General features: G+C 48.0%; 1 protein-coding gene across 3 annotated transcripts in view; it reads right to left on the bottom strand.

Annotated features, from left to right (window-relative positions):
* Window positions 1–928: 928 nt before the first annotated feature.
* TMEM39A (transmembrane protein 39A) overlaps window positions 929–16,515 on the bottom strand; it is a 33,778-nt gene continuing 18,191 nt past the window's right edge. The window contains exons 2-11 of one of the 3 annotated variants that reach the window (XM_073309056.2): window positions 15,016–15,139; window positions 14,172–14,224; window positions 11,781–11,974; window positions 10,635–10,857; window positions 7,355–7,438; window positions 5,554–5,708; window positions 4,703–5,051; window positions 3,613–3,800; window positions 2,617–2,737; window positions 929–1,460 (exon numbers count right to left, since the gene is read on the bottom strand). In XM_073309056.2, coding sequence (XP_073165157.1) covers window positions 1,227–1,460; window positions 2,617–2,737; window positions 3,613–3,800; window positions 4,703–5,051; window positions 5,554–5,708; window positions 7,355–7,438; window positions 10,635–10,857; window positions 11,781–11,893 — 1,467 coding nt within the window. In that variant the 5' untranslated portion in view covers window positions 11,894–11,974; window positions 14,172–14,224; window positions 15,016–15,139 and the 3' untranslated portion in view covers window positions 929–1,226. The remainder of the gene's footprint in view (window positions 1,461–2,616; window positions 2,738–3,612; window positions 3,801–4,702; window positions 5,052–5,553; window positions 5,709–7,354; window positions 7,439–10,634; window positions 10,858–11,780; window positions 11,975–14,171; window positions 14,225–15,015; window positions 15,140–16,515) is intronic. The other 2 variants (XM_073309066.2, XM_073309046.2) reach the window with 2 other exon arrangements.

The following is a 16,515-nucleotide window of genomic DNA, read 5'->3' as shown; positions in this document are numbered from 1 at the left end:
TCTTATTAAATAATTGTCTGACACCCCCCATAATTTTGCACAACTCTGAAAATGTAAATAGATAAAAGTGCTTAAAAAAAACCAATCACTATTATCCAGTGACATTGTAAAAAGAAAAATCCAGTGGTGTCAACCCTACTTGTTAAACACTAGCATCACTCATTCTCTGGCCTTACTGACCAGTCCATTATTTGTACAAAGTGGTATGGCATCAACAGGGAGTATGGCAAGAGACCAACAGCATAAAATCCCAGATGTGCAAGATGCAGGTTCAAATCCCTGCTCCCCATCAGGCAGAGGGAGATACTGAACCTGGGTCTCCCCCATCCCAGTTAAGTGCTCTTACTCCAGGGCTAATATGGCACCACTATCACTGTTTTTTGTGATGAGCTAGATGCCTAACTAAAGGAGAAGGGTCATGATGAGAGGGAGGTGCTTCCCTCCAACCTGGAAAGAGGTGCTCATGTCCCTTTGCGATGGCTACTGTTTCAGCTTGCTGCCTCTTATGGATCCCATTTTTGGGCACCTAATGCAGGGTTGTGGATTCTACTAGGCACCCGAGCACCTGTTAGGCAGTGCAATGCTGAATTTAAGTTCCTTTGTGGATTTAGTCCTAGCTTCTGTGCTAAGCCCTGCCACCAACCTGCTAGACCAAAATGCTTTTTTGAGCAAAATGCTTTTTCTCTTTATGTCGCCAGAGGGGCATGCATGTCCCAGAGCAGCATGTGCCTGTGCACTAGGCTCTTGGTACTAAGCAGTCAGAGGAATTCCTCTGGAAATCCCCTGGTTTTAGTTCCCTTTGTTGATTAGTCTCCATGACTGGGTTTGTTCACACTTCCATAGTAGGAGACAAGTCCTCTACCTGGTAACAGACTCCTCCTGCTCCCCAAGACAGGGCTTAAGAGACAGTGGCGGTGCGATTGTGTGAGCAAAGCAGACACAGTGACCACACGCACAAGCCTGTTGCTTCACATAACTGTATGTATGGATATAGATAATACGGTATATACACACTGATTTGATAGATATATATAAAATAACACCTTGTTTATAAAGCGACATTTAATTGCCACTTGCCCCCTTCCCACCCCACAAAACAATAGTATACAAAATATAAAATATCTTAAATATTTATAAACAGCGCAAGAAAAAAATAGAACTGTACGAAAATAGGTTTTCTGAGATTCCCTCCCCCTTCCCCCCCACCCCTTGGTGCATCTGGCAGGTTAATGTGCCTTGAGTCCGTAGCTGTTGAGGGGGTAAGAGTAGGCCCTGCCCAATACTATCCGGTCCCGAAGGAGCTTAAATAAGACATAGTAATTGCAGAAGAGGATGAGGGCCATGGAGAGGGTGTGGTTCCACTTCTCCGAGCGCAGCAGGGAGTACAGCTGGTAGCAGACGACGCTGCCTTCAATGAGGATAAGCAGGTTGAGCAGCCGTAATGGACGGTGAAAGAGGAACTGCAGGGGGGAAAAGAAAAATCAGCATATTTGTGGTTTGCTCTGGTAAAGAAGCCGACAGAGTATTTTTGTAGCAGTTGTAAGGCCTCGGGCATTGGGGTAAATACTCTGTAATGTCCAGATCAGCTGCTAGCCGGCAACCAAGAAAAATGCCCTGGCAATCTGGATTCCCTGCTTTGAAATGTGTTACTGTGCGGGGCAACAATGCTACAGCGATTCTGGAGAATGGCTAAGGGGCACGTGCTGCTGCTCTGGACTTGACACTGCTTTCCGGTTAGCTGAGCACTGTGAGTGGAAAGCCCCTCTCTCCAGAACCAGCAGAAGCAATTACCCAGGGCTGAAATCCCTTCCCCTTCTCACCCTGACTGATAGGAGAGTTCACTCTCTGTGGCTCATTCAATCGTTGGCCTTTTTGCTGTGACTGCCAACAAGAGTGCCCATTTGGGACACAGCCACATCACTCCTAGGAGCTGAACTGAGATTCACCAGTGTATTAAACACAGGCCCCAAACACATGCATACGAACCTAGGTGCACACTGCAACGGACAATACAGGCTCCATCTCTCCCTCCCACTCTGCCCTCAAAGTACCAGAGCAACTCTGCATTTCAATTCTTTTGCCATTTTCAACTTTCAGGGCAGCAGCAGCTAGGGCCACATCTAGAATTAAATGTCTGCAAAACTACAGGGGGCCATATATTTAAAACAAAACTACTTGAACCGAGAGAAAAGAAAATAAAGGGGACCTATAATTAGGAAAGAAAGCCAGGCCTTCTGGGGACTCAAACTAAAAGCAGTCCAACCACCTTAAGTCTTATTCTTCGCTAGTCACTACCCTGCAGTTGTTTCAGTAAGAGGTTTAGCACCAAGAGTGCAACAAATCGATGAAGTATGTGTTCATGGCAGAAATGGAGCTCTGTATCGAGTGCCAGTCTGCAATGCACATTAGAAAACTTTAGAGGGCCCTGAGATGAAGAGCAGGAAATTAAGAGAAAGGGGGGACCAGGCCCTGGCTTTGCTGGATTAAAGAATCCAATTTATTCCTTCCTCCTGACTTTCAATTCAGTCTCATCTCCACCTGCTCTGCTGCAGCAGTGCTCAACCCCCCCTCCCATTCCCCCTCCCAGGAGGACATATCAGGAGAAGAGATACTTGCATAAAAGCGGGCGTGGGAGACGTCTGAAGGCACTGCTACATTATAAGGCCCTACGGCCTTGTACAGGCATCGACTGTGCCGCACCAGCACGCCCTGTGGCCAGATCGTACTTTCTGACCAGCTGAGGAGAAAAAGAAAGACGTGCCATTAGCCTACAGGAGGCAGCGGGTGGTGATGGGAACGGTGGGGTGTTCCCTTGATCAGCTCAAGAGCTCATGTCTCGTGAGAGAATTTCAGTGCACCTGCCAAAAGCAGGTAAGTATCATTATTCCTTTCAGGGAAACAGAGACGTGGAGTGGTGACAAGATCACACACTGAGTCTAAGACGAAGTCAGGAATAAGACCAAGCAGAGCCCCATTAATAAGGATAAGATATCACAGATTCTGTGACTTCCAAAGACCTCCGTGACATTTTCCACCTCAGCCCTGGGGCAGCAGGGCCGGAGCTCTCAGCCTTCAGGGGACCCCTCACCAGCTCCAAGCCATGCAGCTCCAAGCCGCCGCAGGCAGCAGGGGGACCCTGGAGCCCTGAGCGAGCAGGTGCTGGGCCTCCCTACAGCAGGGCTTGGGCTCTCATCCTCCTCCCAAGGCTTCAGTCATCCCGTCAGCCCTCCCCGCCACGTTATTTTTAATAAAAGTCAGCCCTCCCACCACAAAAACCAAGAGCATCTTGCATTAGCGGCAGTGGGGCTGTTAGGCAAACATCCCACCACCCGGTCGGTGTGAACTAACTGCTCTGGGTGGTTGCAAGAGTGACAGAGAGTTCCAGGGGAACAAGAGCCACTGCTGCCAGGGCACTGCCACGAGGAAGCTGACAGCGCTCAGAGGGTGGGCAGTGCTGGCCCTGGCAGTGCAGACAGAGCAGAACACCCATGACCTTTCCATCTAATCCTAGGAAGAATGGAGACGCTTCCTCACTGTAAACCCAGCAGCCGCATCTTAGAATGCCCTCGTTTAATGGGGAGAGCGCACTGACCCCTCCCGGCCTGCACTTACATGTGCTGTGGGGCGTTGCTGTACGAGCCGTGTTCTAGCTTCTGCCACTTGCCCAGGTGGGCGGCTGATCTGTGCAGCAGGTCGCAGTACTTGGGGGGCAGCAGCTGCGTGGTGAGCATAACGAAGGCGTTGATCCACACCATGATGAGGTGCTCGCAGGACCAGCGCATGTCGTAGTACTGGGTGCTCTGCAAGAGACCGGACGGGAGGTTAGCGCCACTGGCATGTCACAGCAGAGAGCATAGGGGGGTGCTGTGTACAACCAGCAGACCAGCTCCAGACTTCACAGGCATGCACTGCCAGGCCAGTGAGTTCGGAGGGTTACCACCTAGGAGACACCTCAGAGTTCCTTCTCCTGGGCCTAGAGGAGAATGGGCAGGGGATGATGCAGCCTGTGATGTACTTGTGCATCTCCTCCCCCAGCAGCTGATACCAGAAGGGTAGCTGAGCCATGGAGTGTACATGGACCAGGGTTGCTCCATGGATTGTGGAGCCCTTTCCCTTCATTGCAGCAGATTAATGATCAGACAATCTTAACAAGCTCCAGTCGCACAACAATGGACAACAGAAACTGGGCTGACGGTGAAAGTCCCCGATTTCTTAGTTCATAGGCACTGAGCCCGGCACAATTTAGAGAACCAAAACACAGCCCTGGCACCAACACTGCAGATCTTTGGTTCAGGTCCAGACTTCCCTGCTGGCCCTGTTCTACAACAGGTCGAACCAAAACAGATCCGAACACACGCGCCCCAACCTTTGGCGAAACTTGGGAGGTGAACATGGCAGCTAGGGCCCACTTGTGGCGCGACCACAGTTATCTGTCGGTCTGGGGAAGAGAATGGGGGTTAGTAAACGGGGGGAGGGGACCCCGGGTGCATCACGTGTATGGCAATACCTATCCGCCAACCAGGAGCGGTACTAGTGCATTCCAGATGCAGCCACACTCCACCATCCAGGCTGCCAAAAGGGGAGACAGAAAAAAGGGGGATTAACCAGTAATCTGGCACGTCAACGATTTCGTGCAAAACTGAGGAGGCAGCAGCGAGGAGGGGGAGAGCCGGGGAGAGCGCCCGAGGTGGACAACAGCTACCTTCACGAAGCACAGCGGCAGGAAGGCCACATAGTAGGCACTGAAGAGGGAGTTGAAGAGAACCTCCTTGATCCTGCGGTTGAAGTCCGCTTTCAGGCACTCCACCTCATTGCGGATGAGGTCCGGGGAGAGGGGACAACTGTGTGAGGGGATGGCCGTAGGGTTATTGAACTGTTCTTTCAGGGACTCCCGCAGGAGCGAGAGGAAGTCTTTGGGTTTAACCAGGCTGCCTATGCCTGAGGTCCCGTCATCCACCATCTGATCCTGCACCAGGTAGCTGCAGTCCGTTGGGAGGGGCTGCGCTCTGCTGTCTTGGTGGAAGCAGCAAAGGGGAACGTAGACACCGAACCTGTGGGAAAGGAGGGTGAGATGGCTGCTGACCACACGCGAGACCAAGTGCCATCATTGAACAGACACAAGCGCACTCCAGGGAGAAACTCCACGGAAGCCAGCGCTGTCTGGTACTCAGAGCCCAATGGTCTCCTCCCTATAAGAAACGGAGCCTCTGCGTGGCACAGAGTTGTCTCTCTAACATTCTTGGCTAGGAGATCCGTGAGCCCACATCTGAGGTTCAATAAACCCACTTACTACTAACAGTACAACCACCACTTCTCTCCATGGCGCCAGAGCTAATGGCTCTCCTCTCCTTCAGACACCTTCTCCCCCACACACTCCTACCCAACTGGAGTTCAGAAGCCAGGAGCTCCTCTAACCACACACCCCTCCAACATGGGTCACACGTCAGCAGTTTTTCTCTGTACAACATTCCCAGCATAGCTGAGGCCACGCATTTCCCACCTCCACTGGGGCTCATGGCCCTGTCCTTTCCCCAAGGTAAGGGCAATACTCACGGATAGCCCAAGAAGAGGAGGTTGAGCACAGAATGGCTGCGGAAGAGATTGACCAGAGTCCAGCAGAGCACCCAACCGCACAGCGTGAGCAGCACCAGGCGCGCCATAATCAGTGCCATGTAGTGAATCACTGACGTTGCGCCCACCTGAGAGGCCTGCAAATTCAAAACCCAGAAGAAAGAATTACCTAGTGCCATGGTATGACTATGTGGCAGGCACTTGATGGGGAGAAAGAGGGTCAGCAGGATTCCAGCTGGAAGTGGAGTAACTGCTGCCCTCTTCCCCAGGAACAGAGATGGCGAGGGGTGTTGGGAGGTAGCTCTTCGAGCCCATTCGTTGGTTGGGACAATCCAAAATAATAGTGACTATTTAGAGCCCAGCCTGAACCCACTGCAAGTGACAGGCCAGCACATCCCTGCAGCCCGCAGCTTCCCGCAGCTCCCATTGGCCGGGAACAGCGAACTGCAGCCACTGGGAGCTGCAGGGGGCCATCCCTCCGGATGGTCAACGTCAGCAAAATGTCTCGCGGCCCGCCAGCTGGTTATCCTGATGGGCCACATGTGGAAGGTTGATGACCCCTGTGCTAGGTTACTCCTAGAACAGGGCCTTTTAAAGTTGAACTGCAAAGTAGGGAACAAATATTTTGTTAGCCCTTTATTGCTCCATGATGACGAGACACATGTTGCATCTTGAACATTCTCTCCCCCTACTCCAGTATATTTACAGACTGCAGTCTTTCAAAGAGAAGATGCATTCAAGATTACAATAAAGGAATTATCTGTGGTCTCTGAAGAGGTCAGAGCAGATTACATTAAGAAAAAATTCTTAGGAGTCAGCAATTGAGCAGGCCATATAAGAGATTCCTCAGCAAGGGGTTTCAAGGCCCCATTATCATAGAAATCCAAGAATGGTCTAGGGGAGGCATTACTGAGGACGATATCTTAAGTGGAAAAGATAGAACTCGGAGACGGAGAAGAGCTTTTGAGGTCCCACTTAATCCAGTCTCCTGCTGAACAGGGCAGGATTGCTCCCTACTGTACATTTTCCAATGTTTTGTCTGTCCCAGCTTTAACTATCCCAGTGGCTAGAGCTTCCAACACTTACTTGTCTTTTCATTTGCAAAACTGTTGGCAGCCCAAGTGATCTTTCCCAGCCCAAACTTGGACCACTTCTGCCCTCAAATACACAGACACAATTCTCAGTAAAATCAATGTTGTGCTCCTGGGAGGCTTCTGAAAAGCAACCAGAGCTGAAGAAGAGCAGGTCTACCAGCTATGCACGCTTCCTATTTCACTAACTTCTCAGCCTTTATTTTATACCCATTTTAGCCATGACTTTGAACTCCCTTGAATCTCTGACATTTCCCTTGTCTGGAAATCTCTTATTTTCCCCTCTAGAATATCATCAAAATTTAGCCTTGGCTGAGCAACCTATTCTTTCCTTCACTGCCTCAACTATTGCAATTCCCTTCGCTGCTCCTCCCAAATGCCAGCAGCCAGATGACTCCCACAGAGGAAGTGAGACCATTTCACCTTCTTCCAGTTCTCAAAGAGAGAACACAAAGGCCAGGATGCTCCTGAATGCTACAGGGCAGGTGGGAGCCAGGGAGCAGAGCACAGCCCAGAGGTAAAGGGGGAGTTCCATGGGCACCATCAAAGCAGCATGCTCAGCCCTTCACAGCCATACTGAGGTGTTGGACATTTGGGCTGTTCCTCCCCACACATGAATTCACTCAGCTCACTAAAGACCTCTCTAGGACAAGTATCTAGACGTGGTTGAGGAAGCAACTGCAGAATGTTACCTCGGAGATGAGGGCCCACACCAGCCTCCGTGCCAGCATCACCGTGATGAACGCTGCCAGGTGGTAATCAATGAGGTGAAAATTCTAAAGGAGGAAAAAGAAAAAGGTTTTCACCAGGAGAAGGCACCAGTGAAACCTACCTGGCGGGGGTGGGGCTGCTCGGCTGGCTGGAGTGGGGAGAACCAGGAGCTCAGATGAGCAAGCATCAAGTCTGCCAGTTGTGGGGGGAAGAGAAGCTAGCAAATTTGTCACACCGGATCCCCCCGGGGAGTGAGGAAGCAAGACATGCACCATACACAGGTCCTGGCTCCCTTAACAACTACAGCTTAGAAAGAAAACCCTGAGCCAAAGACAGATCTATAGTCCGTAGCATCTTGAGGAGCACTGCGCACAAATTCTCTTGGAAAGGTAACATTACCAACCAGAAAAGGGGTTTCCAAAATGCAGTTCCCAGAACAAGGCAGCCTGTCTTGTTCTTTAGGCAGCAATATGGGCTGTGGAGACCACAAGTTCCAGCACGCAATACTCCAGCTTGATTTGAGAACTGTCATCTCCACAGGCCACAGCTCTGTATTAAAGTTAGCAGCAGCTGCAGTAGTATCAAATTAGATACAGCTTTTGGGGTCCTTGGAAACTGCCAGTACAGCTGTCCAACGGGCTAAGCCTGAGTGCCACTGAACTTTGTGTCTAGTACCTGGAAGTTCCTCGAGTGAATGAGAACATTTGGCTTCTGATAGGGGCAGAGATGAGATAAGTAAGGTAGATTTCACAGAGAAGATCTAAGACAGAACATTCTTTCTTCACAGATAAGAGTGATCAGGCCTGTACTATAGCTGAATTTCAAAAGAACAGCGAAATAATTTCATTGCCAATAATGTTTATAGGTATGAATACTGAGAGATCAAATCAAAACCTCATGCTTCGAAGAAGGATTACCACCCACCCCATATGCAGTACTGCTTAACTGGCTAAGTGCATTCTGAGGAGGTTTGTCCAATTTGGAAGCATCAGGCATAAGCCACCACCCTAAGGCAGGATGCTCACCTTGCTGGGCCAACCCAGTGTGACTCAGGAAGGCAATGTTGGTGCTTAAGGCCTACATTAAACTCAGGAGAGCTGAAGTCAGTGGAGATCCTCAGCTGTTGTATATCAGTGTAACTCTGCTGCTGATTTGCTCTGTGACTCTCATGGAAATTCCAGCTATCTTCTTCAATTGGTTTCTGTTGGTCTCAGTTGGTTTTGACTACAGGAGTAGCCACTCCACGAGCCAGGAGTCTAACAGACCCTTTGCTCCATTCCAAAACCAAGGTGCGGACTAGAACTGGTAAATATCAGATCAACATTTTCATCTACAATTTCCGCTAAGGGACCTTGCAGGTCAACTAAGGGACTAAGTCTCTTCACCTCTATAACCCTACCGGATTGGCAGATTGTGGGGCTTATTTCACTAATTTATGTCAAATGCTCATCGATCTCTGGATTGAAGGAGCCACGAGGAGAAGCTACGTAATGAGGAGACACGGACTCTCCGAGGATGGGTGTGATGCTCTGTACCTCAGGAGAACACCCTGCACCATAGGTGCTGACTCCGTGGGTGCTCCAGGGTTGGAGCACCCACGGGGAAAAATTGGTGGGTGCTCAGCATCTACTAGCAGCTCCCCCCCGCCCAGCTCACCTCCGCCTCCTCCCCTGAGGACTCCGGCACCACTCCGCTTCTCCCCCTTCCCTCCCTCCGAGGCTTGCTGCGAATCAGCTGTTTCGCGCACGGCAAGCCTGTGAGGGAGGGGGGAGAAGCTGAGCGGTGGCACGCTCGGGGGAGGAGGCGGAGCAGAGGTGAGCTGGGGCAGGGAGCGTTTCCTCTGCACCCCCCGCCCCCAAGGTCACCTCTCCTTCCTACAGCCCTCCCCGCGCTCACCTCCGCCTCCTCCCCTGAGCGTGCTGCCACTCCGCTTCTCCCCCTCCCAGGCCTGCCGCGTGCAAGCCTGGAAGGGAGGGTGGTGGAGGGGAAATGCGGCACGCCCAGGGGAGGAGGCAGGGGTGGGGATTTGGGGAAGGGGTTGGAATGGGACAGGGGTTGGGGCAGGGCCGGGGGGGGAGGTTGGGGCAGGGCCGGGGGGGAGCTTGAGTGGGGCACGAGCACCCACCAGTGCCAGCTAAAGTCGGCACCTATGCCCTGCACCCCCATGTTCATCCTTATAATAGAATTGAGTGGTATCCAATGCAAAGTTTGTCATGTTGGATGTCTTCGGAAGGCTCACGATGCACTGAGCACTGTTGTTGAAGTAATGTTATAGGTTGTAATTTCATGTATATAGTTATGAGGCTGAAAATGTGTCCTCATGGCTTAAAACAAGCCCAGGCAAAACTCTCTAGGAGCAGAGGGGCAGTTCACACCGCATCAGGGCATGTATGGGACAAACCCAGCCCAGCCTCACAGGAACAAAGGACACTTGCCTAGGCAGCAACAAAAGAATCTGTTGGACTCTCAAGTGAGTCACGCCCATCCCCTTGGTCAGTTTGGGACTACAATGAGGTAATGCTCACCTGACTATGAAGGGTGGGGCGGGGGGGGAAGCCAAGAGGCAAGAAAGAACATGATAAAAGAGAGAGATGTTTGCCATGCTCTCTCTCTTCCACCTCCATCTACAGACACCACCACCAAGCGACTGAAGAGCTGATCAAAGGGGAAAGCCTGGCTGAAGGGCAACCAGCCAGCCTGTGGTGAGAAGCATATACATTTGAAAGGGCACTGTAAGTGTTAAGATCAGCTTAGAATGTGTTTTGCTTTTATTTCCTTTGACCAAATCAGACTTGTTGTGCTTTGACTTATCACTTAAAATCTATCTTTTGTAATTAATAAATTTGTTGGTTTATTCTACCTGAGGCAGTGTGTTTGGTTTGAAGCATGTCAGAGACTCCCCTTGGGATAACAAGCCTGGTATATATCAATTTCTTTGCTAAATTGACGAACTCATATAAGCTTGTAGCGTCCAGCTGACATAACTGTACACTGCAAGATGGAGGTTCCTAGGGTTGTGTCTGGGACTGGAGATATTGGCTAGCATCATTTGGTTGCATAATCCAAGCAGCGGTCGGCCAAAAGTGCTCACTCAAGTAGCTGGGAGCAGTTTACATGCCTGAGGCTGTGCGTGAACAGCCCGGGAGTGGGGGTTCTCACAGCAGAGCATGGTAAGACTGGCTCCCAGAGTCAAGGATTGGAGTGACCTAGCAGATCACCGGTTCAGATAACACCAGGGGAACGTCACAATGGGGAACTCACCAGAGAGGTGCAGGAGGCAGGGTGATTGTAGGGATACCACCAGACAGTCTTGTAGATATTGATGTACTGAATAAAGAGCGCCACTAGCAGGTAGATGAAGAAGAGAAATTCAAAGAGAAGGCTCCCATCCAGTGGCAGGTCAGGGATCCGGCAGTGACGCACAGGCTCTGGGGTGATCAGGGCCGTTATGGGAGGAGCTGAGAGGCTGATAGCACTACCATTCCTGAAACAGACAGACGCCATTAATTGTAGGGTCAGCATCCTGTGCTGGCTCAGGCTGCCTCCCTAAGGTTTCAGGGTGATACTGAATGGTGCGGGGGGCATGGGATTAAGGAAAGCAGAACCCTGCTGACCAGAGTTTGCATCATTCACACATCTGGCACAGGGAAAGTAGATGCTCCCTGCTCATCTTAACACAGTCAACACTCTTCCCTGGCCTCTTCCATAGATGCCTCTCAACTTCTCCAGGATTATTATAACCATTTCACAGAGGAGGACTAAGGCATAAAGAAGAGAAGTTACTTCCCCAACCTCATACCCTAGTGGCAGCGCATCTCCCCTTATACACCCTTCTGTTCTAGCTTTCCTCCCACCTTGCAGCAGAGGGAGAATCACGCCTATGCTCTGACACATGATTCCACAGTTCTAGGATTCATGGCCCCCAATCTTGCTGCTGGGGAAACAGATGAGAATTGTGCCTTCCTAGTCTCTATCACTCTGTCCTTTCCAGTGACACAAGGGGAATGCTATGCTTGTGAACATTTTCTCTCTTTGGGACAGACATTAAAATGTAAAACAGAAAGAAGACATACAGGGAAATGGGTCAGTCAGTGGCACAGCCAGCGGGACAATCTAGGAATTCCCTTCTAACCACCAGATCACTCTCCTTCGGAGAGCCAAGAATAGAATGCAGGAATCCTGGGTCCCAGCTTGTGCTCTAACCACTAGACCTACTCCCTCCCAGTGCCACTAAAAAGAACTCAAGGTTCTGGTCTACCAATTTGCTGCTTCAGCCATTAGGTAAGACTGCTTCACAGAGCTTGGAACAGAACCCAGGATTCCTGGTTTCCAGGCTTCTGCTCTAACCATTAGAAAGCACCTCCTCACCTCCTCAGTGTCTTGCTGGCCATACTGTTTTGTCCTCACCTGTTTCTCAGACCAGTGCCGTTGCCACAGCTCCCGCCAACCAAAGTCTGGAGAGAAGGCAAAGCTGAACGGCTTAGCTGCTGCCGACTGGGTCCCCTCCTTCCACCGGGCATGACCAGGAACCGATCCACTTCCAGTGCCTCCAGCAGGCTCTGCCTTGAGACCCAGACAACAACCCAAAAGCCTTCCCAGCTCTGCAGGGGAGAAAGAGGTGGGGAGGAACAGCAGTATTAATTAAGCTGAAAACCTCCAGTGATCCACCTCACAGTTGAGACCAGGTCAACCCATCCAGAAAGAAGCCACATTTATTTGCACAGAAACTACTGGCAAACCTGGGACTCCTACCAATACCCTACCCCAATATTGGTACCCTGGGGCCACTGACCCTTTAAAACAATCTTAGGTCCCTTGTCTGCCTGAATGAATAGGATGGAACAGTGCTTACAGGTAAACATTAAGACATATTAGCACTATGCCTTTAAGAAGTGATTGTGTAAATGAATTGCCAATGAATAGTATAACCTCCTCTTGGCTGAGAAGCTGGACAGATGATCTCTAGTCACTAAGCAAAGCAGAATTATGTGCTCTAGTGTAACAGCAAGAATGAAATGAACCTCTCTTTGCTTCAATGTAAGAAACTGTGAAAGATAACTGCTCTCCATAATTTTCTAAAACAATTTACAGTTGGAAAACAGTTTTTGAAGTTGGTGGAAAATGAGGCTCTGTGTACACTGGACGTCAAACAGTGTCAGCCATTGACTAGTTTACAGCTAGTTTTAGCAAAACAGCATCTCACTCTACTCTGGCAAAGAAAATGACCCCAGAGAGATGTGAATGTCTTACTATCACACTCTGCCCTTATAAAAGCAAGCTTTTTAAATGCATGTGAATTTATTAATTTCTTTAAACTGAAAACTATCATGCGTTTACTTTTAAAAAAAGAAAAATGGATCCACCGACTGTGCAGCTCAGATTAATAGTACAAAGCTGGAACTTCTGGTGCAGCAGTCACTAATTCCATGATTACTGTTTTTAAAATATATCTATGACTTATCCTTACAGGATTTTAGTGGGATTTGATGGTTAACAGATTGACAAATGTGAGTGACAGCTGTAAATTGGAGCCTCAGTCCTGCAAGTCACTCCACATTGGGCAACTTTCCAGGATCAGGGTCTTGAAGGTGAAACCCAGACTAAAAGCACCTTGACCTGTTTGTAAGTTTCCAAGAAAGTGTACCTTCCAATACCTTGGAGCAAGAACGGAGCCTGAATCAAAGCCCTGCATCTGAACACCCCAAACTTCTAGGAAAATTTGGATCTGGCTTTAAAATTTGCAGATGGCCCCTATCTCTAATTATAAGCCAATTATCACCTCCTTTAAAATCCTAAAGAGTCACAGAGATGCCAAGAAGTATGTTGAGCAAGTCACATCACTGTCATCATGGACACAGCTTATGAAAGAGCCATTCCACCCTAAACATGTCCTCAAAGAACTTCCATTTTGTACTAATATGTTTTATGCACACTCTCCAGCTGAAGGCCAATTTTCATAAAATTTCAACGAGATTGGTTGAGCTCTTTTTTGAGATGACTATTTTGCATGTGCACCTGTAAAGGTAGCTTGCAAAAACGAGGGGAAATGGACTAAGACTGCTCCCCTTTTTTAATCTGTTTATGTTTGTACAGTAGAATTTCAAAGTTTTGTCTAGAGTGGAAGAAATTATGGTGCCTGGAGAACTAGTGAAATGGTGACAGGGCTACAGCCAAGAGAGTGAAAGTTGAGCAATCTGGGCTGTGAGAGAAAGGTTTTTTTTTTTTTAATTGTTATTTATTTAAAACTTTTTTTTGGTTAATATCAAGTGAACTGTAATAACCAATTAACATTGTGAAGAATGGAAGCCTCTTTGCCTTTTCAATTCATGCATGAAAACTTGCAGTAGTTTCTTTAGACCTTTAAGAAGTTCTCCTGCAAAATTAGGGACGGCTAGACTTGATGTTTCTGATATTTTAAGGTAAAATACAAGCAGAAAAGAAACCACAGGCTTTTTTTTAAATCTATTGTAATGAAGGAAAAGAAGGTACAAGCTCAACTGTAAAAAAAAAAAAAAGTCCTTTGAAGGTCACCTTAAAAAGAAAATGATGTTGTCTTTTGTGTTTTCTTAAGGCACTAATGATTTTTAGACCTCAAACTTGCCACGGACTTAGCCCTCAGTGGAGCACTTGTGCTTGTGATAGGTTAGGTAAGGCAATTCACTAATAAATGAGTTCTGTACAATTGATGTATTGGCCATGTAGGGGACTTCCCACTGGCCACTTTCAGTCATGAGCATCTGTACAATAACAAACCAGCATGTATCCTACAGAAGGTATAGTATATACTGTAGAACTCACTTGAAGCTTCCTGAGACTTCTTACAAACTGTGAAAGAGGAAGGATGGAAGACTCTAAAACATGAAAGGAATAACTTTAAAAGGCATTTTAAGCAAAACAAGATTATTTTATAAACTGGGGAAACTATTCATCTAATTCTCCCTAAAGGAATGCTGTACGGTAGAGGGCATAATATCCAGGGGTCTGTAATTTAACTATAGGCATTAAAGGGGCACTTAAAAAAATTATTTCCTTGTGTTATCCATTGCATATTCAATAATTCATGCAAAGAATTTAGCAAATCTAATTTGTGTCTAGCAATTTATGGAGTTTGTTTACTTATCAGCTTGCACACTGAAAGCAAAGCCACTTTCACCTTCTGGCTTTAGACCTTAGCACAGATGCTGGAGGGTTTCCATTGTTAAATAAGAATGTATATGAAAACCCTTTTTAATACACACACCCCCGATCTCTGTTATTCAAGATTTATATGGATATAACTTATTGACTTCAGTGGAGTCAGTCTCAAATTACCCTGGTGTAAATAAGAGTAAAACTTGCATACCACCCACTTCTTTAATAAACACAAACAGGCCAGATTCACCCCTGGTTTAACTCCAGGGAAGTCAATGCAGCTACATCAGGAATGAATTTGGACTGAAAACTACATTTTGAGCCTTAAACCCAGTGTTCCTTTAAGAAAAATAGTAAGGTTTTTAATTATTTGTTTCATTTAAGGTATGGTTCAACTCTGAAAAGCGCGTAACAGTGCTCATAATCTCTTATTCCAACACACCTGACCCCTACGTGTATCCAGCTGCTCACCTGAGACAAAACTAAGTATGTTCTACTCTTTACTCGTTACCTCTGCAGTACCAGCACAGCTACTGGAGAGCGAGCTGGCGTCTATTCTGGCTTGTGCATCACCAGTAGAATTGTTTCTCAGAACCGCTCCAATGCACGGCCAAAACCTTCTTTCAATTGCAGCTCTGAAACCCAAGGCAAAAGGGGGTCGCATTGAAGGCAGTATTTGTTATGCACAGCCTTTGTTGCTGGTGATGATGTGCAAGCTGAAAAGCACCCAGCTTGGCTCTCAGATCCCAGTTTGAGTTTGCAGGGCTGGCAGTTAGAAAAAAAAACCAAACTTTTACTTGTAAACAGAGTACAGTAATTTGATCTGGAGTCATCAAGAGACAAATATAACATCCCAAGATGCCATTTTCACAGCCACTTTTCAGAGTAGAATTGCATTTTAAAAAGCACAACTAAATAAAAAAGTTGTCTAATATACTTATGTACTCTCTCAAATAAGAATATTGAGAATTTTTAATTATCTTGTAATGTTGCTTAAAAAACAATTACTAAAAAGAATGGCTTTGGGATTGTCTAGTCCTCATGCCTGAAATCCATGCACTCTCTACAGCCACAGATTTAAACCCCAGTAGGAGTCAAATCAACCCTTTGTCCTTCCAAGGTAGATAGATTCAATATTGTGCAGTTTATGCTAGTTGGTGAGAAGGGAGACATGAACTTGAAGTTCTGAAAAGATGTGAAGATCCCCTGATCTTTGTTGTTGCTGTGCCCTGACTGGCCACCTTCTACCCCACAGGTGGCTGCATGTCAGGGGTGCTTCATGTATATAGTCTCAGTCATAAGAAGTGAACAAAAATGGCAGATATCAGCTCTCTCTGCTGAGACTCTTAGGTACCTGGATTTGACACCATATTGTCCCTCACAGGCCACCTGTTATCCTCCTGCACCATGATCACATGCACAGAAAATGTATCCTTCCTCTAAGCCCCTAAATAGACATTCCTGTCTCCACCCCATCTCCTTGTGCCCTACAGGCGCATGTGTACATTACAGTACATACACAACTCACAGGTGAGTGTGATTCTCCACTTGGATGCCCCTGCTTTCTGGATAAGCAGAGATGACGACCAGGGTGCTGCCATGCCTGTGAAGCTGTGCACTGCTGACCTGATGCCCCTTCCCCCGTCTCCCACAGCGATGCACAACAGGTGGTACCAGTGGAATCACTGAGAAGAGCAGTACCAGCAGTAAGCACAAAAGGAGCTATCAGCAACAGCTGACAGAACGCTATCAGCATTTCCAGGACCCCCAGATGCTAGTCACCAAAACTAGAACCACTGCCAGTGTCCAAATCCATTAGTGCTGGAAGGTGGGGGAAGGAAGATAAGCAGCAAGGAAAAGGAATGAGCAGAGAGAAGACTGGAGACAACTGAGGAAGGAAGAGGAGAAAGACCAGGGGACTTCTTATGTCCCTGCGACAGTTCCCTCGCTTGGGGTAAACTACATAATGTGGCAGGTCCCCACATTTATTCCTGCAGCATAGCACATCTCA

The sequence above is a fragment of the Lepidochelys kempii genome, chromosome 1 (genome assembly GCF_965140285.1).
Source record: "Lepidochelys kempii isolate rLepKem1 chromosome 1, rLepKem1.hap1, whole genome shotgun sequence".
In the NCBI taxonomy this organism is placed as follows: Eukaryota; Metazoa; Chordata; order Testudines; family Cheloniidae; genus Lepidochelys; species Lepidochelys kempii.
Note: the sequence above shows the minus strand (reverse complement) of the source record. Positions and strands in the feature narration are given on the sequence as shown.